The sequence below is a fragment of the Equus quagga genome, chromosome 1 (genome assembly GCF_021613505.1).
Source record: "Equus quagga isolate Etosha38 chromosome 1, UCLA_HA_Equagga_1.0, whole genome shotgun sequence".
Taxonomy (NCBI): Eukaryota; Metazoa; Chordata; class Mammalia; order Perissodactyla; family Equidae; genus Equus; species Equus quagga.
In genome coordinates, this window is record NC_060267.1 from 21,676,224 (window position 1) to 21,702,974 (window position 26,751).

Sequence of the window (26,751 nt, forward strand, 5' to 3'; positions counted from 1 at the left end):
TATTAGAGCATACCATGCTGTTAAGAATGGAGCAGCTCTGAAATAGTAATATGAATCAATCTAAGGTGTATAAAAGAAAAACAAAATTCAGTTCAGCATGTGAATTAATTGTACATTAGAAAGATACACATAGGTGTGTATATGCATTGGATATCTCCAAAGTGATATATAAGAAACTACTTATGGAGAGGGCATCTAGGTGGCTGAGGAGAAGAGTGAAGGAATCCTTCATTTTCTTCATATCTTTAAAAATTTTTTTATTGCTGGTGTGACTGCCTTTTCAAAATAATTAATTTGGGGGAAAATATGAAGTCATAGTATATTGAAACCTGTAAGGGACCTGTCCAGGCCATTCCTTTTACAGCTGGTTTATAATTGCCCTGGTGCTTTAGATTGCAGCTATTGGTTTCAGCCCGGCTCTCATTTCATTATACAAGTAGTTCTCAACTGGGTGAGCAGGTCTTAATAGGTATTATCTTGATAACAGATCTCATCTCTCTTGTTCATTATAGTATTCCACTCATCTAGCATATAGCAGTTGCTCAATAAATGTTTGAATGAATTAAACAAATTTAAGGTACTTATTACTTTGTGGCATGATACAGGTGGAAAGTATTTCATCTTTATCTTGGAAAGAAGAAAAAGTTATTTTTCTACCATTTCCTGTTCTGGTGGAAAACTTATAAATGTGTTTGCTATAGTTTAATTTTGATCTATCCAAGAAACATTTGTAAAGTTTTAATTTGTTAATTGTTTTTCAGACACTGGCTTCATGTCCTATTGACCGAAAACCTTTTCAGGCAGTGTTTAAATTCAGTGCATTGGAAGGTTGTGTTAAGGTAAGGCTTAGATTTTATTTTGCAACATGAACTGTGTAAACTTACTGGAGACGATTTTGCTTCAATAGATTTCCAGTTTGAGTATATTTGTGAATTGTTCAGTAACGTTTAATATGTGATTATCATTCCTCCTCAGCCTAACAAGCCCAGTCTTTTCTATAAGAATACAGAAATTCTGAACCTTTTTTTCTTTGCCCCCTACAGAGGACATATCCATGGTGGTCACCTTATGATTTTCCATGAAATGTGTTAGATCTCTGATGCTCTAAAAGAAGTTTCACATTGTCTTAATTACAGGATATTTAAATTTTTAGAATATTTTTAGCATGAGGACTTCTGTATTTCAAAAACATTTGTTAATTGGATAGTACTTTGAATACAGTTTTCCGTTGAAAAAAATGTTTGAAATGGAGTATTAGATGCAAAGACCAATGCCCACAAAAACTTAAGTCCAGAATAACTGAAAATTATGTTTTCATGAAAAACATTACAATGTTGAGAAGATTAAGCCAATGAAGTTAAATATAAAATGGTGTCTTTGCTCTTAAATGCTGTACTTGAAGGAGACTGAGTTTAATTGCAGAAGGATAAGGGGGTTTGTGGAGATCTTGAGAGGGACTTCTCACAGGGTCAGGGTTGGCATGGGGAGATGACTTTATTAAGTACAATTTTAATGTAATGCTTAACCCTAATCACTTCCATGAGATGCACATATACACATAACTTCATTGATGCTACTTGTGATTATGAACCATGATTATGATTTGTATTCACATTTATTTTTGGCTTAAAAATAAAAGAAGGAAAAAAGAAGTAGGAACCTATTCCTGAATTAATGAGTAAAAGGCAAAAAGGATAGTCAGTAGTTAATCTGTGAGAAGGAGATTTCTTAAGATATCACTAACAAGTCACAAATGATATATAGCTAAAAATGAGAATAGTCAGTATGTACATACATGATGCCATTGATGGGAAAAACAAACTGTTCCCAGGTAGCACTATAGGTCCACGACAGCTTGGTTGCTGTCTATGTGAGTAGGACAGGGTATGGAAGCAACATACAACTATTTAAGCATAGATGTTCTCAGTGTAGGTATTTATAATTTGTTTTGATATATTTTTACCAGATGAGTCTCCCTGACATAAAGTATAGATGAGGCCACAATTGGAATAAAATCACATGTGTAAAAATGATTTTGCTTGTTATAATTGTAACTGTGGACATTTATGCAAATTAGTATATATCTTGAAGAAAAGCTATAGCATTATATAAATATGTGAAATTATAATCAAAATTAAAGCATGAGTTCTCTGAAAGACAACTGTTCTCTGTTTTTCCAGATCATGTATATATTATGTTGCTAAAATTTCATTAGCATGAACTAGCTTCCAAAGATATTTCCCTGTAAAATGTTGTTCTGTTGCTTGGAATAAAAATTTACATTTTATTTAATAGGGTGGTTTGTATTTTACTTAAATTAAAAGTTGGGTGTTTGGTGTTTCTAATTTTGTCAAACTTAAAAGGTATTTCTTATCATATATGACGTTATCCACATACTCTTAATATCATCCTTTGACCTTTAGTTCTTTTAAATTTTTACTTTTATTGTTCTTTTCTCTTTACAACTAAACTTCAATGAGACATCTATACTTGCTTACTCCCTTTTTTCAATTACCTTTCAACTCCCATTGAACATTTGCCTCTATCATTTTATGTTACTAAAACTGTCCTCACTAAGGTCCAGAGTAATCTTCTGACTGGCCAATCTCACGGTTTGTTTTCTGCATGTAATGCTGTTGACTATCCTTTGTTTCCTTTGGCTAGGACATCCTTCTCTTATGGGTATGTATGTATTTACGTATGTACATATTTATGTACCTATGTAGGTATGTATGTGTGTATGTACTTATCTGACCTTTCCAATCTTCTTTGCCATGTCCTTGCCCCCCTTCCCTTTTCTTAAATCATTGGGGCTCCTCATGGGATCTTCCTTTCAATTCTTTGGTTATACTTTCTCCCTAAGTCTTCTCAACTACTTCAGTAACTTTAATCACTACCTACATTTCTATGTCTTATACAATTCTGTTAGTAGCCCAGATCTCTTTCCTTAGAACCAGACTTGTATTTTCAACCACTTATTGGACATCTCCATCTAGAATACCAAATAAATCTAACCATCAACAAATCCAGAACTCATCTGGGAGTTTTCCATTTTTTCTCTCTTCCTCATCTTTGCCTGTTCCTTCTGGGCAGTGTCTTAAATTTGTTCCTTCTCCATTCCTCTGCTGTTACCTCTTTGTAGGCCCCTATGCTGTCATCTAGTCTGCTTCTGCCAATAGAAGTATAGCAGAAGTCACTCTACAGTTTAAGATTTTTAGTAGCCACATTAAAAGAGTAAAAAGAAACAAATTTTTATATTTTATTTAATCCAATATATCTAGTGTATTATTTCAACATAGAATGTTTTTAAAGAATTATTATTGAGAGATTTCACCTTTTTTTGTCGTTGTTCTAAGTCTTTGAAATCCAGTGTATATTTTAAATTTACAGTACATCTCAATTCAGACAAGCCACATTTCAAGTGCTTAGTAGCCACGTGTGGCTAGTGACTATTGTCTGACAATGTAGATCTGGACTATTGTAGGAACTTTCTTCTTCTGATTTCTTGGCTTTTATAGTCTCTCCTTAACTGATTCATTCTCCACATCATTGCCAAAGTTATCCTAAAAAATAAATTTGATCATCTCATTCACTTTAAAAACTCCATTTACTGTCTGATTCCTGTAGAGGCCCTTTACAATTGGTCCTGATACATCAGCTTCACATCCTACTAATCTTTTCTTTCCCAACTGCAGTGGCTTCTCACTGTTCCTTGTAGCTTTGTTCTTTCTTCCATTTAGAATATTTTTTTCTTAGACAAATTTCTACTCATTCTTTAAGACCAACTTATAAATCATTTACTCACAAAAGTCTTCTCTGATATCCTCAAAAAGAATTAATTTCTCAGTCCTACATGGGAACAAGGTCTCTGCTCATGTCTGTTATGAGCACTTAATCTGTTTATATATATGCCTGTCTCTTACTATTTTGTTTCCCCTGTGGTTTAGCATGCTTGAATGAATAAGCATATGTGTTTCGGCTACACTTTCATTCAGACAATTTTGTTTCTTTAAGTTTTTATCCTTTCAAGGGAGATTTGAATAGGTATCATTTGTGATGCTGGATTGTCACTCTAAATAGGTGATTTTGCTTTTCTCATAGGTTCAAGTAAAAAGACAGGTGAGAGGAACAAAAGACAAGAAAAATGAAAGCTCTTTTAAGAAACAACTCTCCTATCATGAAAATTCTAAAAGCTGTATGAGGTTAGTGGTGAACTTTAGAAGTGGAATACAAATGTGTAGAACCAGGAAATAGCTAGCGAAAAAAAAAAAGAGTTCTCTTTTTGTTTTTAAGTTATGTGGGGCTTAAATGTATTTACTCACTTTTAAAGCACACGCTTAATATAAGAAAGGATCAGCTGAAATCTAAGAATATAATTTGAGCTCTATCTTTGACAAATTGGTTTTTTTTTTTTTAGTTTTTTTCCTATCTATTTTAGATCAGTATTTTTGTAAAATAAAAATGTTACAGCAGTGTAAAATTGCTATGAAATTTTCTGAATGCTTACTCCTTTTTGTACATTTCACAAACCAATAATGGATAAGCCCTGGTGCACAGACCACAATCTTGTGGCACTGCTCTAGTATTTGTGGACAAGAAGTAGAAAGTAACTAATGATAGAGCACAGCATTTGCCTGAGACAATTATTAATTGAAACTACTTAGTATCTTTCTCATTTTGCTTCTTTGTATCGTAGCAGGAACTTGCTACCTACTATAACAAATGTTTATGTTGTAAAAAATTTTTTAACATATTTGGATTTGTTTCTTTAACTGCTATTGTTAAAACAAAATTGCCTAGAAATACAGTGCTTAGTACTTGAGTATAATAGGTGTTTAACATATTTTTTTAACTAAATTGAGTTAGTAGTATACTGGAAATTAATTCATTATTAATACTTAACTTGTTCTAATATATTTAAAATTTAAGCCCATTTTAATCCGAAATATATTTAGAGCTGTCCAAAAGTTGTATTCTTAAGTCAGTATATTGTCAAATTCATAATTAAATCTATGATTCATAAGTACATTTAATCAGAATACTAATTTCTTAGGAGAGTAAATTTATTTAGTTACCAAAGGAGTTGACAGTAGTCCCTGAGATTTATTGAATCATGCCACAAATTTATAACACCGTAGATCTTTAGATCTTGACTATTGGAAAGTTAAAGACTACTTTGAGAATCTGAAGAAAGCTATAGACATCTTCTGCCAGAAAAACATGTCATAAAACATACGTACAGATAAAATTTTGTATATGAGTCTAAGGAATTCATAGAATACCCTCTCCAAAAGCCTGCCTATAGAGCCAAGTTAATACCTGCATTAGAACAAATTTTATTTACGTTTCCTTTTAACTGTATGTGAGTCACCTTTGATTCTTGCATTGATGTTTACATAGTAGATTAGCACACTTTTCCCAGGCGTTATGAAGAAATGCCTTTTGCTAGCTTCATTCTTGCTACAACTTCTATCACTGGCTGTGACAATGTCATGGATATGCTTTTTTGTGCTTTCTCAGAATTCCCTCAGTTCTCTTGGCTCTTGCTGAGAGCGTGGTGATCATCTCCTATATCAGGTCATACGGTGGGTCTGATCCAGCTGAGGTAGTCCACATGCTTAACTGCTTTTTCTCAGGGATTTGTGCTAGGGAGATGGTATAGGGAAATAACAGATGCAAAATAATAATTTGCTTTTGCCCACCAAGTCAGACCCTTGATGATTTCTCCCAAGGTGGAAAATCTGTCAGCTAGTGGATATTTACAGTACATTCTTTGTGGAGTCTTTGGGATGTTTTTAGCATTCCTCCCATTCAGTCTTACTGCATATGCCTAGTCTCTCCAGCACTTAGATGATATCCATTCAGTGTTGCCTCTCCCTTCTAAAGCAGTAAAACTCTGACACCCCTCTCTTTCTCATAGCAAAGTCTTGTATACTTTGATACAAGAGTACTAATACCCAGATGATTATGAGCAGGTGTCTTAACTGACATACTTTCTACCAGTTCCAGGGAAAGGGATTGTGATGGTATGTTGTTTCTTGGTAGTAGACCTCTGTTGTAAGTCAGTGAAGTGGAGAGTGGCAGCTAGTCATGCTTTCTTTGCTAGAATTTAAAACTCACTGCATAATAGATTTCATTTTGGTATGCAATGAATTAAAAATAAATGGGCAAAATGACAGTTTTCTCTTAATTATTTCACCTCTTTATTGATGTTTACAGGAAAAAAGTCCTAAGAGAAGATCTATTAAGTGCAAAACTTTATGACTTGAAGATGATACACAGTAAGTGACTTTTACTTGTGTTTTCTACCTGTTTGTGTTTCTTACTTTAATGCTTGTGCCACAGTTCTTATTTGAGTTGTACATAGAACTCTCCTGAGCTCTGTACATTGTGTTCAGCCATACATAAACTGCTTTCATGGAGTCATTTGTGTTGTTCCTTGCCCTTTTTATTTTTATTCTCAGCTCGGAGGGAGGGAAGAGGAGAGTGAGTGTGTGTGTGTGTGTTGGGAAAGGAAAAGAAGAGAGTGTTTTCCAATTACTGGGTGGTTAGCAACATACATTGTGGTCTTACTCTACTCATTAGTGCGAGAGTCCTTAGGGGAGAGGGGGTGAGGTACCTTGTGGGCCAGTAACTGTAAGTAGCAAGGGGAGTCTGTGACAGTGAGAAGTTAATTCACAGTTCCCAGAGGAAGTTGTAGTTTGCCCTCTAGCCACACTTCTAATTTGAAACTTTGTCTGGAAATAAAACACCTCTTACATATTTATCTATCTGAGCAGTTAAATATTCCTGTCTTTTGTTCTTGTCTAGTGCATGGTTCTCTAAAACAAGAAAGCTTTGCAGCAGGGCCTGAGAAAAATGGCACTGTAGTGCTGTGTGACTCCTTCTTGGAGCTCAGGCTGTTTATTCTGTTCCAAAGAACGACTTACTATGAGCTGTTTGTAAGCAAGGAGGTGAGCATTTATAGGCTAGGTTACAATAAATTTCTGTTTATAGTTAAAAAGAATTAATGAATTCATTGTTCTTAAAAGTAAATGATAATAACTTCATTTTTTTATACATTAAGAATACTAAGTTTGGTGGTGGTTATTGATTTTTCTGGTTGAAATTAACATCTCTCAGGTTTATAGACCTTCAGATTTGCAGATTAAATGCTCTGCCTTAGATAATTTACTATTAAAGTGGAATTGCACTAAAAACACTTGAATGGTTAAACATTTTTCTTTTATTAAAGAACTTTAGATATCAAAACCTTTTTATTTTTCTATGTCATTGCTATAGATTAGCATCCTGTTTTATGGATAGCTTTTGCTTGGTAACTCTAGGATCTGATATAAAATTTACTGCTGAGGAAAATTAAATGATGTTACAGATTTTCTTTAGATAATTTGGCCTGCTCTCACTGTGTTGGCCTGCTCTCACTATGTTAATTTTAGTTTTATGACTACTGTAATTTTCTTTAAGTATATATCTCCTGCCTGGACTTATTTTTAGAGAGAGAAGCATAGGCAAATCCTAAACCTATAGTGCTTCAGTGTAGTGAAGGCCATTTATAGGAATCTGTGACTCATTCGGATTTGAAAATTTGTTTCACTATTCAGAGTATGAAATACTAAATAAGTTTTTAGTGGACATCCTAAGCCATTTTATCATTGGAGAGCTCATTTTTAATTATAGTTCTTAAAAAAACCTATTCCTGCCAGAAGGTTAATATTGTCCAAGGCCTGTAACCTAATGCCATGTCTCCTTAAGTTAATATACCTGAAGTCATTTGATTAGGATAGGCAGAAATACTCATTATACTTTATGAGTATACTCTTGTTTATTTGATACAAGAGTACTAATACCCAGATGATTATGAGCAAATGTCTTAACTGAGCAAGTCTGGCTTTATTTGAGGGGTACTAGGTACTTAATTCATTACCCATTTAGTTAGTTTTTCTGTGATGTTGCTTTTTACTTGGGGAGTTTAAAACATCTAACATGGCCATCTTTTCTTCCTGCATTGAAATAGATTATGTACTTGATGAAATAACTTTAGTTAGCTTGTATTTAGGTATCACACATTTAATGAAAATTACTCAGGTTTAAATTCTAAGTTCATACTCAGTACATACTCACTATGAGATATTCATATGAGGAGAGTAAAAGGGAATTGAGATCAACTCATTCATTCAGCCAGCTGTGCCAGACACAGTTCTGAACTCTTAAGGGTATAGTAGTGCACAAAAGAGACAAAGTATTTGCTAAAAGAGAGTGTCTTCTATCGACAGTAAAAAGACAAATGTATAATATGACAGGTGGTGATAAGTGCTTTAAGGAAGAATAAAGCAGGGTAAAGGGATAAAGGGTGATACCATTGTGGAAGTGATATTTTACATAAGGGGTTGGGAAAAGCCTCTTGGATAAGGTTATATTTGTATAGCAATCTAAAAGAAGTAAGGGGATTAAGCCATGGACATATCTCAGGGAAAAGTATTCCAGGCAAGGGAACAGCAAGTGCAGAAGCCCTGAGACAGGAGCATTCTTGGTATGTTCGAGCAATAGTGTGGAGATCAGTATGACTAGAATGATTGAGTTATGATGTAGGTGGAGGAGGGAGAGTAAGACATTGGTGGGGAGGCCTGTGTGAGATGAGAAGCATTTTCAGGAATAACATAATCAGACGTATTATTCAACATCGCTCTTGCTGTTAAGGGGAGAATAGATCATAGGGGAGGGGAGGAGTCTCCGAGGAAGACTGAGAGACTACTTAGGTGGCTGTTTTCCAGGCTACAGATTGTCGTGGCCTGGGACAAGAGGATGTTAGTGGAGGTGGTGAGAGTGGTTTAATTCTGTATGTATTGTGTTTCAAAGGTGAAATTAACAGGATTTGCTGATGGATTGAATGTGGAGTACAAGGAAGAGGGAAGTAAAAGTTAACTCTAAGGTCTTGGCCTGAGCATCTGTTAAAATGCAGTTGCCAATTACTGACCTAGGGAAGGTTGGTAGGAGAATGTTTGGGAGGGTATAATCAGGAATTCTCTTTTGGACATATAAGATGCCTATGCTACAACCAAGTAGAGATGTTCTGAAGAAATATGGATGTTTGCATGCCATATACAAATAAGATGTATTCAACTTCAAATTATTTAGTGATGATTGCTTCACGTTGATATGTGTATTTGTGCTTGGCTCTAGGTTAAATTGATGATTTCTTCCAGTTGTCATTTCTTTCCCCACTCTTAAGTTCAGGCAAAAATGTTTAAGACCATGTCAGAAATAAGACTGGAAAGGAAGGTTGAGGTCATCATAGAGAGTTTTGTTTGTTTGTTTGTTTTGAGGAAGACTAGCCCTGAGCTAACATCTGCCAATCCTCCTCTTTTTGCTGAGGAAGACTAGCCCTGAGCTACCATCCGTGCCCATCTTCCTCTACTTTATATGTGGGACGCCTACCACAGCATGGCTTGACAAGCGGTGCCATTTCCGCACCTGGGATCTGAACTGGTGAACCCCAGGCTGCCGAAGCAGAACGTGTGAACTTAACCGCTTCGCTACCGGGCCGGCCGCATCATCATAGAGAGTTTTGACCAATAAAGCTAAAATTTCTGGATATTATCTTATAGGGAGTAATGTTATGCAAGTAGTAGCTACCATTAAAGCTTTTTTTCAGTGGGATACAATGTGGTGATTGTTTTTTTTGGAAAACTAACTTCGTAAAGGTATTCCAAAAAGATGGAAAACCAAATAGCTGTCAGAAAATTTCTAATGTTGTCTCTGTTTTCTGAAGTTGTGTTTCTTTTTGTCTTTATAACTCATTTAGCGCACCCCTTATTTGATCAATTCTGAAAATCCATTTTTTTTCACATTCTGACATCTCTGAAATGGGATTCTCTCTATCACTTGCCCTGTATGATCACACTTGGCCAAGCAGCAGTGGTTGTTACTGCCTGCGAATGTATGAACATACAAAGTGTTAATCATTAAATTTGAAGAATGGATAGCAGAAGGTTGGAAGAAAGTCCATAGATAATTGTGGACTAGACGCCTAATTGAGAGTGGGAGAATTGGGGGGAATCAATCAGACGTGTGTGCCATCATTCCCAAAAGAGTCAAAGTTGGCCAGCTCTACATGCTTAATTGCAAAGCCAGTATAAGAGTACAGCGCCAATGATTTAGTTCTTTGATGGATTTCCTGAAGAAATCACCACTGTTCTTGATAGCACAAAGATGATATTATGTGAAAAATGGTCATTGACAAATTAAAGAGTTGAAGAGTAATTAGGAAAAGAAGTTTTATGAATACCTTAATCAATTTACTATACCTGTATGTTCGTTTTTATTTATGATTTGATTTAAAAACAGGAAAAGAACTATGTCTAGACCTGTATTAGTTTCCTATGTAGAAACTGTGTTAGTTTCCTGTAACAAATTAACCACAGACTTAGTGGCTGAAACAACAGAAACTTGTTTTTTTCACAGTCCGAGGGTTAGAAGTCTGAAGTCAAGGTCTCTGTAGACCCATGCTCCTCTAAGGCTCTAAGGAAGAGTTCTTCCTTGCCTCTCCCTAACTTCTGATGGCTCCTGGCAATCTTTGGCCTTCTTTGGCTTGTAGCTGCAGCCCTGAAATCTCCGCCTCTGTCTTCACAAGGCAGCCTTTTTGTCTCCCTCTGTATCATATTCTGTATCTGATAAGGACACTCTCATTGGATTTAGTGCACACCCTAATCCAGTATGATCTCACATCAATCTTATCTTAATTGAGTCTGCCAAGACCCTATTTCTAAATGTCATATTCTGAGGTTCCAGGTGGATATGAATTTTGGGGGGGATACTTTCAACCCATGACAAGGTCAAAAAGAGCTCTTTCAGTCATTATAAAATAAAATTTCTAAATGATAGAAAACATTGTGACCCAACCAAGTGCCCAGATTGTGTTCTCTAAATACCATTTCCCAATAAAAGAACTAGGGCTTATTGAAATAAATGACTGATTCCAGGTTTGAGGTAGTAAATAAATAAGATGTGCCTAGAACGTTTTTTCTAAGAGAAAGCAAGGAAGCTTTCAAAGACTACTAGGATCATAACAAAAAGTCTCAGGAATCAACTTGATTGGGCTCCCTCTGGGCAAAAATGGGACAATTTGAGCATCAGGAAGGCTAATAATAACTACAGTTATTGAAACCTGTCAGATGTTTAAGTCCATGAGTTCATGATGCTACTTTATAAGTAGACAAATAGATAACCAAACTATTTAGTCTATTTTGGAGGATGCCAGAAAGTTAACTCGTTTTGAAAACGGATATATAAAAGGAAAGATCCAAGCATCTATCTTGCCTTTCGAAACTATACATCAGGATAATTGAACAGGTAATAAAGGAAAGGTAATTTTTTTAGAAGTATTTCAACAAATAATTGAAGATGAAATTATAATGGATTTGAGCAGTGATCACCAGTGGCTGTTAGCATCACAAAAGGAGAGACAGACTTTAAACACCTCCTTATGGAAGTAAATAACAACAAATATGCAGTAATATGACCAACAAAAAACAAAACCCTGCATCTGATTAAGAAATCTAACTACTAATTTACAAGATAAACGGAGGCAGAGATGCATGTTAAGTGACCACAGGGAGATACAAGCAGCAAGATTTAGACCAAAGATAAATGACCTGATTTTTTCAGTCAAAACATTCCAAGGAGTTTAAAAGGGTTGAAGGGGAACCTGTAGATTAAAGGAGACAAAGAAACATTCAGCCAGTCACAATGTAGGGATCTTATTTGGATCCATATTCTAACATGTCACAAAAAGAAAGTAAAAAAATATATAACTACATGGACAATTAGGGAAAATCGAACATTGGCTATTTGATATTAAGGAATTATTGGGGATTTTTTGTTTTTTTAACTTGTGATATTAAGGAATTTTTTTCCCCAAAAGAGCACTTATCTGTTAGAATTATACACTGAAGTATTTATGCATTAAATGATTTGATGTCCAGAATTTGTTTTAAAATGATCTTGAGAAGGTAGTAGATAAATTAACATTGGACGTGAATTAACATTTTAGAGGTTGGGTGGGTATAGAGGATTTCATTATGCTAGTCTCTCTACTTTTGTATTTGTTTGAAATTTTCTATAATTAAAAAAAAGTACCATGAGAATTTAATGGGCCATTTTCCCCCTATAGTGGTAGATAAAATAATTCAAGGTCTCACAGTTAACTTCAGTGAAATAAGTATATTGTCCTGCTTTGTGTTTTTTCTAATAAGATTTTAAGTTTCTTTGTGGGTAGTGATTGTGTTTTCTATATGGCATTTTCCAGGGTAGCATACAAAGTGGTAATGATTATTAAGTATTTATTTGATTGCCCTTGGCTAGAACTACCTGATGATAAAAAGTAATTGATTTATAGATGTAACAAACAGGAAACTGAGACCCAGAAAGCTTAAGTATGAGAATGATACCATCAATTTCAGGAGAGAAGTTTCCTCTAGTGAAGGAAGAAGACAGAGATTAATGTAAAGTAGAACTGGCTAAATGTTTGCATTAGTTAAATCTGCTGTAGGTGTCATTTTTTGTACTTCATTAGTATTCAAAATCACTCATAGTTATAAACTTTAACACAGTTTTAAAAGGCTAAATATCTTGGCCAACATCACACAGCTAACAGTTGGAGCAGCCAGAATTTGATCCAGTCTTCTGACTCCATATCCAGTGCCTCTTCCCACTACAGAAAATACTAAAGTATGATATTGTTAATGTTACTCACTTTAAGCCTCTCACTGTATGGTTGTCTGCAACCTGTATAGCTTACATTACTGCCTTATTCTGATGGCTCTTGTTTGGATGTACTTTTGAGCTAAAACATAATTGTTAATGTAAAATTAACTATCATTTTGATAGCATAGTGTCTGTTCCGTTCTTACTCGACAAATTAACCTTGATTAATTTGCCTTACCTTTCAGAAATGTGATAGATATCAGTCTATTTTTTCAGGCTACAGTTGATAAACCATACCTATAGGAATAGGACCTTTAAGAGTTTTAACTTTCAATTTTCACATTCCTTATGAAATTTCTTAGATATTATTTATTAACAAACTGCCTCATTAGAAGACTAAGAAAACCTATAAATGTTACATGTAATTCTCTCAAAGTCATTACTGAACCTATCATGTGAGAGGGAAACAACCTTGGACCCTTAAATGTAGGCATTTGATGACTGAGCGAAGAACTAAGAGACAAAGATGAAGGTAGAGTTAGTAGGAAGTTGCACAAATTAAGTACGTCTTTATTTATTTACCCAGTAACACTGAATAGAAACCATGATGTCAGTAAGGATAATTTAAATTTCTTTCTCTAAAAGAACTTTTTGAGAAGATATTGTCTGTGTCTTTACCTAGGATTGTTTGGCTGGATTTTAGAAGCAATTCAGTTTAGCTTCTTTAATTTCTTAGAGTTTTTTGAAGCAGAAAGGGGCTGTTCTTTGATAAACCTGTAGTTATTTATCTTTGTGTTATACACTTCTCAAACTAATGAATAGAGCATATGAAATTGTGAAATTCTTTTATCTGGATTAGAAATTATTAGTATAATATTAGTTAAAACTCCAGCAAACCTAATAGACAATTTTGTTGGAAATTGGACCACTTGGGTTTTGTATTGGTTTTTCCATTAAATCGTCTGTGACTCTAGTAAAATTATAAAAACTGTTTAATTTTATGTTTCTGCATTTAATGAAGATGGTGTTGCCTGACTAAAAGTATTATGAAAAATTAGACTACCTTTTGGCAAAGTTGTTAAGGAAATGTCGCTTTTTATTCTTCAGTCATGCTAGACAACTGAGTTGTCATACTGCCCTTTTTGTGTGTGTGTGTGCTGAGAAAGATTTTCCCTGAGCTAATGTCTGTTGCCAATCTTCCTCTCTTTGCTTGAGAAAGATTCACCCTAAGCTAACATCCATGCCAATCATCCTGTATTTTGTATGTGGGTCACCACCACAGCATGGCTGCCAAGGAATGATATAGGTCCATGCCCAGGAACCAAACCCGGGCCACCAAAGCAGAGTGTGCTGAACTTAACCACTAGGCCATGGGGCCGGCCCCATACTACTTTTTTTTTATTTTAACCTCCTTATGTGCTTTGTTCTTGGAATAAACATTAATCTTTTGTTTGTGCTAATAGTTTATAATTGATGTAGTCTATAAAAAGTATCTGTTTTTCAGGCATTTCTTGATGGAGTACTTCTTTAAGTACTTGCTGAATCTATTTAATTATGGCTTTATTAACTTTGGAATCAATTAATTGAACTTTAATTGGGTGCCTGCCAAGTACTGGACCCTAAGCTCACTACCTTTTTTGTACTGTTTTGTATTGTGGAAAAAGATGTTTCCATGAAATATGTTTTGGCATACACTGAATTCAAACAAATAACACAAGCTTCTAGTTAAGCATAGCAGATTGAGTACCTGTTTAATTCTTTAATCCCTCCCAAAACTCTACTAAAATAACAATAAAAGAATGTAAAGAAAAATTTAAAGCCACAAAGAGAAGAGACCTGGAGAGAAGGGACAGCAGATAAGAGATGTCCACGGGGCCCGCCCGGTGGCATAGCGGTTAAGTGCACACATTCCATTTCGGCAGGCCGGGATTCGCCGGTTCAAATCCCAGGTGCGGACATGGCACTGCTCAGCAAGCCTTGCTGTGGTAAGCGTCCTACATATAAAGTAGAGGAAGATGGGCATGGATGTTAGCTTAGGGCCAGTCTTTCTCAACAAAAAGAGGAGAATTGGCAAAAGATGTTATTAGCTCAGGGCCAATCTTCCTCAAACAAAAAGAGATGTCCACAAAATAGTAGCTTGAAAGTGATTGTACAAGGTGAATAGTAAACTGTTTTAGCAGAAAGCTGGAACGTAAACCTTTCATGGGAAGAGGGGAGTTGAGAATCAAATCAGTGCTAAGTGAAACATCAAGCAGAGAAAGACAAATACCGTATGATTTCACTTATATGTGGAATCTGAAAACCAAAACAAGCAAATAAACAAAACAAAACAGAATCAGACTCATAAATACAGGAAACAAACTGGTGGTTACCAGAGAGGGGGAGGGGTTGGGGGTGGGTGAAATAGGTGAAGGGGATAAGAGGTACAAACTTTCGGGGTATAGAGTGAACGAGTCAGGGGGATGTAATGTACAGTATATGGAATTTAGTCAGTAATATTATAAGGCCTTCGTATGGTGACAGATGGTAACTAGACTTACTGTGATCATTTTGTAGTGTATGTAAATATTGAATCACTATGACGTACCTGAAACTGTTTTGTATGTCAACTATACTTCAATTTAAAAAAAAGAATCAAATGAGTTCCCGTACCGTAGAACCTTAGACAGTCTTGGATCTGGATGCTTCTGTTATCTCTGAAGGCAGGCATACAGGGTGGTGCCAAAAAACAGAAGCGGGTAAAATTTTTTTAAAGGGTAGTTTATGTTGCAGATTCCTGGCTGGACAGGGTAGGAGAAGGAGCTACCCAGGCAAAGACTGGAAGCTTACTCTCTAGAGTGAGTGCTTGAATCAGATTAAACTCTAGCACAAATGAGGGTAGAGGAAACAACAGAGTAAAGAGAGGGAAATTAAGTCAAATGTTGAGGCCGCTAGTTCTCTACTTGTCATTTCCCAAAGCACTGGCAGTCTTGCTTGTTCCAAAAATGGGACATAGGAGGCATCTTCTGGGATACTTCCTTGCCTAAGAGAAAAGACTTTGGAGATATTGATGTTTGGGAGTCTCTGAATGAAATAGATCTCTGCTTGATCACGCTACTGTGAAACCCATTAGTTGAAAGGCTCTGACCACCACTCATCCATACCATTTTCAATCAGTATTTTAGTGTCCCACAAACAATCAAGCATCACCAGATATTTGGAGGAAACCTTCAATTTAAATCAAAGCAGAGACAAAAGGAATCTGATAGAACAAACCCTGTGCTAGGAAACAAGGAACAACTTAAAAATTAATGTCCTCAAAAATAAGAGAAGGGATATTTCATCAATGAAACAAGAAAAGACTACAAAAAGAAAACTTTTGGAAATTAAAAATATTATAGCAGAAATTTAAAAAATTCAACAGGAATAGAAGGTAAGCTGAGAAATCTCAAAGTGGGATGAAAAGTCAAAGAGATGATAGGGTATTAGTCCATGAGGTTCATTACTGAATAATAAAATTTCAGAAGGGAAAAATTTTCTACAAGGCAGAAAGTTATCAAGAAAAGTACTACAAAGGAGAATTACCCAGAATAGTAGAGTGTGAGTATCCGGGTAAAGAATAACCTAATACCTAGTAAAAGAGGAAAGATCTACACTAAGTGCTTCATAAAATTCTAAAACTCTGCAGATAACAAGATCCTAAGAGCATATAGACAAAACAGGCCATGTATGAAAGAATGTTATCAACAACAAAAGATATAGCAATAGAGCACACCTTGAAAAATCTAGGGTAAATAATTACTAACCTAGAAAATTCTTCATGCCAAACTATCAATCAAGTGTTAGGACAGAATAAAGATATTCTCAGGGCCGGCCCTGTGGCTGAGTGGTTAAGTTCACACACTCCACTTCGTGTTTCACCAGGCCTAGGGTTTCACCAGTTCGAATCCTGGGCGTGGACATGGCACCGCTCATCAAACCATGGTGAGGTGGCATCCCACATGCCACAACTAGAAGCACCCACAACTAAAAATAGACAACTATGTACCAGGGGGCTTTGGGGAGAAAAAGGAAAAAATAAAATCTTAAAAAAAAAAAAAAAAGATAAACACATTAAAGCTCAAAAATTCATTCTCACACATCCTTTCTCAAAATTCTACTGGAGGATGTGTATCCTTTAGTAAATGAGAAAGTAAATGAAAGAACAACGCGAGATTCAGAAAATGAATTACAACCCAGGAAAAAGACAATGGGGATTATCAAGATGATAGAGGACAGTCCCAGGATAACAGTTGAATAGCAGCTTTTAAAGAGTTACCATTTTAGATTGGAGTAGAGCAAAGGAAGAGTATTTCCAAGACAGTGGGCAACGAACTTGATGGATTAGTTGATGTGTTTGAGTATACTGAGATTTATACTTGTGTTGTAGAATTAGCTAAATTAATGATAGATAATATAGGGGAAAAAAGGGAAAGAGAAAACAAAGCAGTTATTAACCCTAAGAAAAGCAAGAAGATGTACAAGAAAAGTAATCATAATTCAGTACATGGTTCGGCTGTGAATAATGTTTAATAATTATAATATAATATTGCTTATATCAAACATTGATATATCACAAAGAACATTACGGTGGAGGTAGCAAAGAAAATAAAAAGGGCAGTGATATAAGAGAAACGGTCTTCTATAGTAAAAAAAAAATCATTAGAAAATATCTGAAACCGAAAAAATCAAGGTAGAATAGTATAAGCATGTTGTTTTAGAAATAAAGAGGTAAATATTAGAAGAAACAGCTAAAGGGCTTGATGAGTGCTTTTGGTGAGCTGAAGTCGAGTGGGGATTTCTGTAGTTTTTCTTTATAAGCCTAGAAGTGCTGTTTGATTTCTTAAAGTATGTACATGCATTATTTTGATAAAAGTTAAATGAAAAGGTGTATCACTCCTGTCCAAAGGCAGATAGATAAGTAGAGTAGATTTGTGAAATGGTCTCCAGGAAACCACAATTTAGACAAATGCACCAGTGTTGATTGCTTTTTTTTTTTTTAAGATTTTATTTATTTATTTATTTTTTCCTTTTTCTCCCCAAAGCCCCCTAGTACATAGTTGTATATTCTTCGTTGTGGGTCCTTCTAGTTGTGGCATGTGGGACGCTGCCTCAGCGTGGTTTGATGAGCAGTGCCATGTCTGCGCCCAGGATTCGAACCAACGAAACACTGGGCCGCCTGCAGCCGAGCACGCGAACTTAACCACTCGGCCACGGGGCCAGCCCCCAGTGTTAATTGCTTTCTGAGATTGTTATTGGAGCTGCTCAGTAATTACCTGAGAATTACCCAGAAATATGTGAAAAAGCTTTTGTACTAGATTTTCACACTTAACATTGCCCAGAAAACTAACAGTTCTTCCCATGGAGAGCATTTTGGGTAGTGGCGGCTTCCTGAGATAGGCTTCTGAGTGAAGGAATGCTCTGCGCACAGTATATGCTCATTAAGTATTGAGTGAATGAAAACGACTCAGCACCCTTAGGTATACAAGACACTGTAGCTACAACACTGCAATTCTGTGTCTAGCTGAAGGAAATAGTTATTTCTAAGAATGTGGCTGGGTACTTGTCACACATTTTTATTCCTGGCTTCTTTAAACAATTTTAAAAATTGGTATCATCTCTGAGGTATATGTCAACGGGTAAGAAAATAAGTTCCTAGAACTCAGCCGGCACCCCTCTCCCCAACACTGAAATTACATTTGTTACTACACTTCTAGGTGGGACATGTGTGAAGGATGGATAATAGCATGAGACCAAACAGCTGTTGTATAGTGACTTAAAAGGAAATTAGTATGCTATTAAGTAGAAAGTAGGCTGTTACCAACTGGACTGACAGAAGAAACCCTAAATACATATGGTCTTGCAACAACAGGAAACAGGCCTCCGAGTTAGGGTGATTTATTTTGAACAAAATCAGTAGGCCCCTTGTGAGGCAAGCAAGACAGAAGGTTCAAAGAGCAGTTGTCATTTGCACCATAGACTTTTTCCAGATTTCTGAGGAGAGAGCAATGGCAGTACCAGCGGCAGTTTATTGCAGACAACAAATGTATTGATGGGTAGAGATGACTAATAATGTGGGCTTGATGGTAAAGAAAAACTAAGAGCAGTAATCTGTAAAGATCCACAAGTTTTGTGGTTAACAGAAACCATCCTTTATCTTCTTTAACCTGGAAGTCCGTATCCATAGAAATACATTTCCAGATGGGACAGGTAAAACCAAAGAACAAGACGTAAGCAGTGCAGCCAAAAACATTGCTATAACAGAAAGCTCTTTTAATGAACTCTTCTGCTTCTGCAAATTCTAATCATAAAGTTGGAGGAGGAGCGATGTTACTTACTTGAAGTCGGTACTACTGGTTAAGTGGTAGTTTATGATTGACAAGGGCTCAGGGCCTCAGTTCCCCGGTTAGCTCCTACTTGAGGTGGGTTAACAGTGTGTGTTTTTCAGGTCATAGCTTGAAAGGACATATTAAGTACATTATTGATATTAAGTAATTTGACTTCTTATATATACTTTTTGTTACAAGGTAGTTTAAGTTTGCATAAGATGCCAGAAAGTGTTGGCTAGAATTTTAGTAGCCATGCTCTGAGCATAGCGGTTTTACATGCTTCACTGGCTTTCTCCTTTGTGGCCACTTATATTTTCCTTGTATCTGTAGCCTAAGAAGATAAGATAAAATTAGGATTTGTAAAAATTATGTAAATGAAAGTACTGTTATTTTAAATGCAACTTTTCTACATATTTTAACTTTCTCTTGTCAGTATGCCGTAATCAGTCCTGGATTACAACCTTTTGAAATAAAAATTAAGACAAGGTAACCAAGTATTTTTGTCTTTGTACAGAAAACGCTAAATACAGTGAAATGGGAGGAAAGAAAAATGCAACAATAAAGATGCATAAGGTTTGTTGAAATAAGGAAAAGTCTTTTTCTTAGATAATAACACTTTATGATTGTTTATTACATAACTATTGCCTCAGGTATGTCACAATATTTAAATATAACTATTCCCTCCCTATTCTGGAGGTTTTTTTGTTTGCTATTCCGCTAACCTCTTTACTTCTCTAGCCTCGAAGATCAAACACGTGTACCAGTCAGTGCTTCAGGAATGTCTTCTCCAACATGTTTCCTTCTAGTAGTCACCCTGGAGAGTCTTCTTTCACCTGTAGAGCTTACTGGTTAGTATTTTCTACTTTTAATTTATGCTTTTCATACTTCATTTTTAATTATATTTAACTTTTGATGGAAGTTTAAACTCTGGCTCAACAAACACTGTGAAAGTCTACCTTGTTTTTGTGAAAGTAAAAGAGAAAACCTATTATTCTATGACCCTGTCTGTTGTGCAGTGACTGCCTGTGCTAGTGGGCTTTGCTTTCATTAGTAATAAATTACATTGTTCCACAGAGTAGATCCAGACATCTTTGAATCTAGTGACTGGCATGTAGATACTAAGTAGATATTTGTGGAATTTGAAGATCAAGTTGGAGTTTTAAAATCACATAAGAATTGGTTTAATGAACAAGACAGATTAGATTTTATGACTTAATTTTAGGGCTTGGCAGGGTACCAAAGGAAACAATTACATCTAAGCAGCCTTTTGAAAAGCTGAACTACACCCGTTTTTGGTTACAGTAACCATACTTTCCTTTATTTTCTTCTTTTGTCTTACGCTTTGTTTCAGATGGGAAACTTGTGCCTACAGTTTCTGTGAGAACTGCTCGCTGCAGCTTTGGTTTATGGGATAGAAATAATGTTGCTTTTTTCTCTCAGTAATAAGGATATTAGTCTGGATTGAGTTTTTAGAAATTCTGTCACTTAAGGTAGAAATTCAAGCATTACTTTTATGAATCAGATAAATTTTGATTTGTAATATAAAAATTTTACTTTAGGAATGAGTTCATTTTGAAAGTGTTTAAATAGAAAAGGGTTCTTATTTTTTTAATGTGATTTATAGCACTAGGTACTAAAACTTCTGCTATTTATGGTATAACCAACCCAATTGTTACTCCAAACTTAAGTTTTTGGAATTCTGATGAAGGTCCAAAATTTATCTTTTAGTACAGAATTTATAGAAGTCAATGAAATCAGTGCATTGATTAGGCAGAAGAGACAGGAACTGGAGTTGTCATGGTTTCCTGATACATTACCTGGAATTGGAAGGTAAAAAAAATTGTTTACTTAAAATGTTTACGTGTTAACATGAGCACAAGCTGTCATTAATACTTAACTACAGAGGGATCTTATTCAGTAGTTATGTTTCTAAGAAAGTTTTGTGTAAATTAAATTTTGGTTTTTCAAAGGCCTAACGAAGATTGCTATTTAAGGAACCCCTTGACAAGTAAAGAATCCTTTATTTTTCTTTTTAATAAATGCAGATATTTGATTCATTTAAAAGGGAGAGTACCTAAATGATGAGATTTATTGTTATTAATAGCATTCAGATTTGTCATCCTTTCTCTACTCTTTCCCCCATTCCAGTCTTACCTGTGTACTGATACCTGAAGCACTGCTTTTATCATGACATTTCCCCTCTCCAGAATGTTATTCTAAATAACTATTTGATCAAGTCCCTACTCTGCCCTGGCATTCATGACTTTCTATAATCTTGCCCTTTCTTTCTTAGTTTAAATCCCGAAGCTACCAGCACATTGCTAGGTCCATGATATATACTTAAATCAAGCTCCATGTAAAGATCAAGGTCCTCACCTGAGTTTTATATTCATTCCTATAACACGTTGTAACTATTTTTTATATCACTGTAATATAGTTCTACATAGGGCCTTCACCCTCTAGGAGAGACAATGGAACATAAATAGAAGTAAAATTAGAAAGTCCAAATGTGTATAATACGAAACCTTTTCTTAGAGTTGTATGTTTTTGTGTATGTACAAGTGGTACATTGTTTTTCAAACTTCTCTCCTCCTCCTCCAGAATTTCACATTATACTGGATAAAATAGTCTTGTTAGGAGACCTGAACCGAATAAATAGGAATCAGAGAAAGACAAAGCAGAGCGTGGATTGGGTTTGGATGCAGAAACTTTCAGGTCTTAGCAGGTCCACAGGGACACTGGCAGCTTTGAAGAGCCATCATCTTTAGATTGAGGAATTTTAGAATATAATATAGCAATAGAAATCAATTCTATTTTTTCTTTTTAAAAATGTATTTATTTTGATATTTTTGGCCTTGATGTGTGCTATAAAACAAAGAAATCTAACAAAAAATGTGATACCAGCTATGATATGCTTCAAAGTTCACGTGCTATAAGTTCGCTTTCCACTTTTTGTTAAGTTTTTATTTATTCGTGGACTGATTTACCTTTGACCTTGCTAATTTCCTTAAAACCCTGATTTGATTAACTTCACCAAATTATCTCTTTACTTGCCTGGAAAGAGAGGAGGTGCAAGGGGCATGAAGGCATTTTCTGGGGTGGTAGAAATGTTCTATTTCTTGATTGGGGTAGTGGTTACACAGATATACATTGGTCAAAAGTCATCAAACCATATGCTTATGCAAGTAAAATCTTTGCATTTTATTTGTGCATTTTATATATCTGTGTGTTTTGTTATCCAAGTTGAAATTTTTCAGAATAGTGGAAAAAAAGAAAAACTAAAAAAATTCTTGATAAAGTATTATATTAAATTGTTTAAAAGAGAAACTACTATTAATTATTAACTTGCCTGTCCTCTCCCTTTGCCATTTATCAGAAAAACATGCTTTTTAAGGTTTTTTTCTTTGCAGCCAGTTGGTAGCCATCTTTGAACAGTGAGTAACCTTGAATTTACATTTTTAGCTATTTGGGCAAAAAATAGTTTAAGCATGTTGTATTTTAATGTTACCAACTGATTTGGAAAATTAGTAATTTTAAATTGCTGGTTTAAATTTTTAAACTATTTGAACAAATGTCTTTTTTGTTTTGAATTTTCAGAATTGGTTTTATACCCTGGAATATTGAAACAGAAGTCCTTCCTCTCGTCTCTTCTCTGTTGCCAAGAACTATTTTTCCAACAAGTACCATATCTTTAGGAAATTTTGGTAAAGTTTGTGAAATATTTTTCTAGTTTTTTAAAAATTATCAGCTTCTTTCAATCTCATAAGTGGTGTTGATGACTTAGAAGAACTGTAAAATAAGGTACAGATAGTGAGTCCTAGGCATTTCTGTAAATATCTGGACAGTGACTTGACTTTAAAATTGTTCCAACTAGAAAATCCCTTTTACTTGAAGAAATTACAAGTCTTCGAGGAACTGATTAGAAGCCTCCCTCCTATTTAGGGCTTCAGTGCTCAAACCATAGATCTTTTGAAGTAACATCTCCTGTTTACTGTGAATAATAGTTTGAGTCTTTATCTGTTTGTGGATAACTTGTTTTCTCTTGCTTTTTGCCTAGTAATACCAATTCATAAAGCAAATGGTAGTTATCAGACCAAACATATTTTCTTTTGTTTTTTTCCCTGTAAAATTGACCACATGGATTCAAATCTTGTGATAACTCATTTCAGTAGCATAGAAGCTGATAAATTCCACAAATACATTTATTCATAATTTAATTCATAAATATATTTTGTTTCACTCTGTTGTAGATGTCTATTTTATGCTAAAATAAGCTGAAGCCAAACTATTATCATTTATTGAAATGTATACTTACTTTTTACTTTTTAAAAAAATATATATTACTAGGTACTTCTTGCAAGGGATATGCATTGGCACATACTCAAGAAGGAGAAGAGAAGAAGCAAACCTCTGGTACATCAAACACCAGAGGATCAAGACGAAAACCTGCAGCAACAACTCCCACAAGGAGATCTACACGTAACACGAGAGCCGAAACAGTCAGTCAGTCCCAGAGATCCCCAGTATCAAATAATTCTGGGTGTGATGCCCCAGATAACAATAATCCATCTGTAAGTGTTTCCTCTTCAGCTGAATCAGAAAAGCAAACAAGACAGGCTCCAAAACGGAAGCCTGTAAGAAGAGGAAGAAAACCACCTTTACTGAAAAAGAAACTTCGGAGTTCTGTGCCTGCCCCTGAAAAATCATCTTCCAGTGAATCAGTAGATGAAGAAACAGCAGAATCTGACACACCACCTGTGTTAGAGAAAGAGCACCAATCAGATATAGAAAGTAGTAACACTTGTACTGTGCAGATAGATGTAGACAACGAGTCTGCTAATGGCTTGAAAAGTTGTAGTGAGCAAATAGAAGAAGGTGAGGAACGTCCGGAGAACCATGATACAGAGGAAGGAGTGAAAGCTTCATACTCTGAGGCTTGTGCCCAAGATCCTCCTGTGCTAGTTGGAGAGGAGGAGGAAATTCAAAAAGTTGAAAATACAAGTATAGAGGCTAACGTTTTGTGTTTAGAAAGTGAGATTTCTAGAAATATTTCTGAAAAGGGAGATGATCCATTGGAAAATCAAGACCAAATGTCTAGACCTTCAGAATCAGAGGTGAAAGCAGATATATGTACAGATCGTCCTCCAGAGAATTTTCTTACATGTTCAGCATCTGAAATTGAAGTACACCAACCTGTACCAAGCCTAGGTGAGTTGCCTGAGAATGCAGAGTCTGTGGTTAATGAAGAACAAGTTATAGAGAGTCCTGCAGTAGAAAATATTGATCATAAAGATGCTGTAGCAAAAACAGAGCAGCTTATAGACAGCCCCAAAGTAGAATCTTCTGAGGGTGAAATTATACAAACAGTGGACAAAAAATCTATTGAGAGCTTAGAGGTTCAGTTGCTTGGGCATGTTGAAACTGAAGATGCAGAAATAGTTGCAATGCATGATACTTCAGGGGATGAAAATTTCAATAGCATTCAAGACTCTGAAAATAATTTATTGAAAAATAATCTTAACGCCAAATTAGACAAATCTTTAGAAGAAAAGACTGAATCTCTGATTGAACATCCCAGATCTACAGAATTGCCTAATACACACATTCAACAAGTTGAGAAGCGTTTTAGTGAGGACAATAATGAGATGATACCTATGGAATGTGATTCATTTTGCAGTGACCAGAATGAATCTGAAATTGAACCGTCTGTAAATGCTGATGCTAAACAATTGAATGAAAATTCTGTAGAGAACAGTTCTCAAAATAATTTGCCATCTTCCGATCCCACAAATGAAAAGGTTGAAACTGTATCTCAGCCATCTGAAAGCCCAATAGATATGATAGATAAAGCCAAAAAGCCTCGTACTCGAAGATCCAGATTTCATTCCCCATCTACAACTTGGTCTCCCAACAAAGACACTGCACAAGAAAAGAGGCGGTCTCAGTCTCCATCTCCCAAAAGAGAAACTGGAAAAGAAAGCAGGAAGTCTCGATCACCATCTCCCAAGAAAGAATCTGCAAGAGGATGGAGAAAATCTCGTTCTCAGTCCCCAAGAAAGGATATCACTAGAGAAAGGAGGCGATCTCAGTCTCGATCTCCAAAAAGAGAGAGCACTAGGGAAGGCAAAAGATCTGAGTCACTCTCCCCAAGAAGAGACACTTCTGGAGAGAACAGAAGATCTCAGTCTAGAGTGAAAGATCCCTCCCCTAGAGAAAAATCCAGGTCCCGGAGTAGAGAGAGAGAAAGTGACAGAGATGGGCCCAGGAGAGATCGAGACAGAGAAAGGAGAGCCAGAAGGTGGTCTAGGTCCCGATCTCGGTCCAGGTCACCTTCAAGATCGAGAACAAAAAGCAAAAGTTCATCATTCGGTAGAAATGACAGAGACAGCTACTCTCCTCGGTGGAAGGAAAGATGGGCAAATGATGGTTGGAGATGTCCACGAGGAAATGATCGTTACAGAAAGAATGACCCTGAGAAACAGAATGAAAACACAAGAAAAGAAAAAAATGACATCAGTCCAGATGCTGATGATCCAAATTCTGCTGACAAACATAGAAATGACTGTCCCAATTGGGTAACAGAAAAAATAAATTCTGGACCTGATCCAAGGACCAGAAATCCAGAAAAGTTAAAAGATTCTCATTGGGAAGAAAATAGAAATGAAGATTCAGGGAATTCTTGGAATAAAAACTTTGGTTCGGGTTGGCTGTCTAACCGTGGTAGAGGTAACCGTGGCAGAGGCACTTACAGAGGCGGTTTTGCCTATACAGATCAAAATGAAAATCGGTGGCAAAACCGAAAACCCCTCTCAGGGAATTCGAATAGTTCAGGGAGTGAGTCTTTCAAGTTTGTGGAACAGCAGCCCTATAAACGGAAGAGTGAGCAAGAGTTCTCATTTGATACCCCGGCAGACAGATCCGGCTGGACATCTGCGTCTAGTTGGGCTGTGAGAAAGACTCTACCAGCAGATGTACAAAACTATTACTCACGACGAGGGAGGAGTTCCTCAGGTGCACAGTCGGGATGGATGAGACAAGAAGAGGAAACAGCTGAACAGGGTAACATACTCTGTTTCTTTTTTAACACTCTTATTTGAAGAAAGAGATGACAAATTTAATACCTTATTTGTATGAATTGAAATGATTCCTATTTATAGTTTAATAATGTTAAATTGAATCCTAGTTGTTTACAAGTCACTTTGCTTTATATAAATATATATACACATCACTATTTATTTTCTTTTTTTCACTCAACCCTTTCCCTAAACCTTGCCAAAGACTTAAATGTTTTATATACAGTTTGCTGCAGTAGAAGAATTTGGGATGTTCCTATGCAGGATTTAATGTCTTTTTCATTTGTTTCAGATAAGTGCACTTAAATTGTTTTCATCATTGTTCTCATATAAACAAGTCAGTCTTCTAATAAAGATTTATCTTTCTTCGGCTTTTCTTTTTTTTAGATTTTTTATTTATTTTTCCTTTCTCTCCCCAAAGCCCCCCGGTACATAGTTGTATGTTTTTAGTTGTGGGTCCTCCTAGTTGTGGCATGTGGGATGCTGCCTCAGCATGGTTTGATGAGTGGTGCCATGTCCACACCCAGGATCTGAACCGGTGAAACCCTGGGCTGCTAAAGCTGAGCACACGAACGTAACCTCTTGGCCACGGGGCCGGCCCCTCTTTGGCTTTTCTTGTTAAGAACATT

At 35.8% G+C, this 26,751-nt stretch overlaps 1 protein-coding gene across 3 annotated transcripts in view; it reads left to right on the plus strand.

The window, feature by feature from the left end:
- Positions 1-26,751, plus strand: part of SCAF11 (SR-related CTD associated factor 11) — a 65,424-nt gene that overhangs the window by 35,030 nt on the left and 3,643 nt on the right. For all 3 annotated transcript variants that reach the window (XM_046655536.1, XM_046655535.1, XM_046655534.1), the window contains exons 4-11: positions 762-839; positions 4,102-4,202; positions 6,220-6,281; positions 19,564-19,622; positions 19,788-19,897; positions 20,778-20,879; positions 22,647-22,753; positions 23,397-26,108. In XM_046655536.1, the coding sequence (XP_046511492.1) occupies positions 762-839; positions 4,102-4,202; positions 6,220-6,281; positions 19,564-19,622; positions 19,788-19,897; positions 20,778-20,879; positions 22,647-22,753; positions 23,397-26,108 (3,331 nt within the window). The remainder of the gene's footprint in view (positions 1-761; positions 840-4,101; positions 4,203-6,219; positions 6,282-19,563; positions 19,623-19,787; positions 19,898-20,777; positions 20,880-22,646; positions 22,754-23,396; positions 26,109-26,751) is intronic.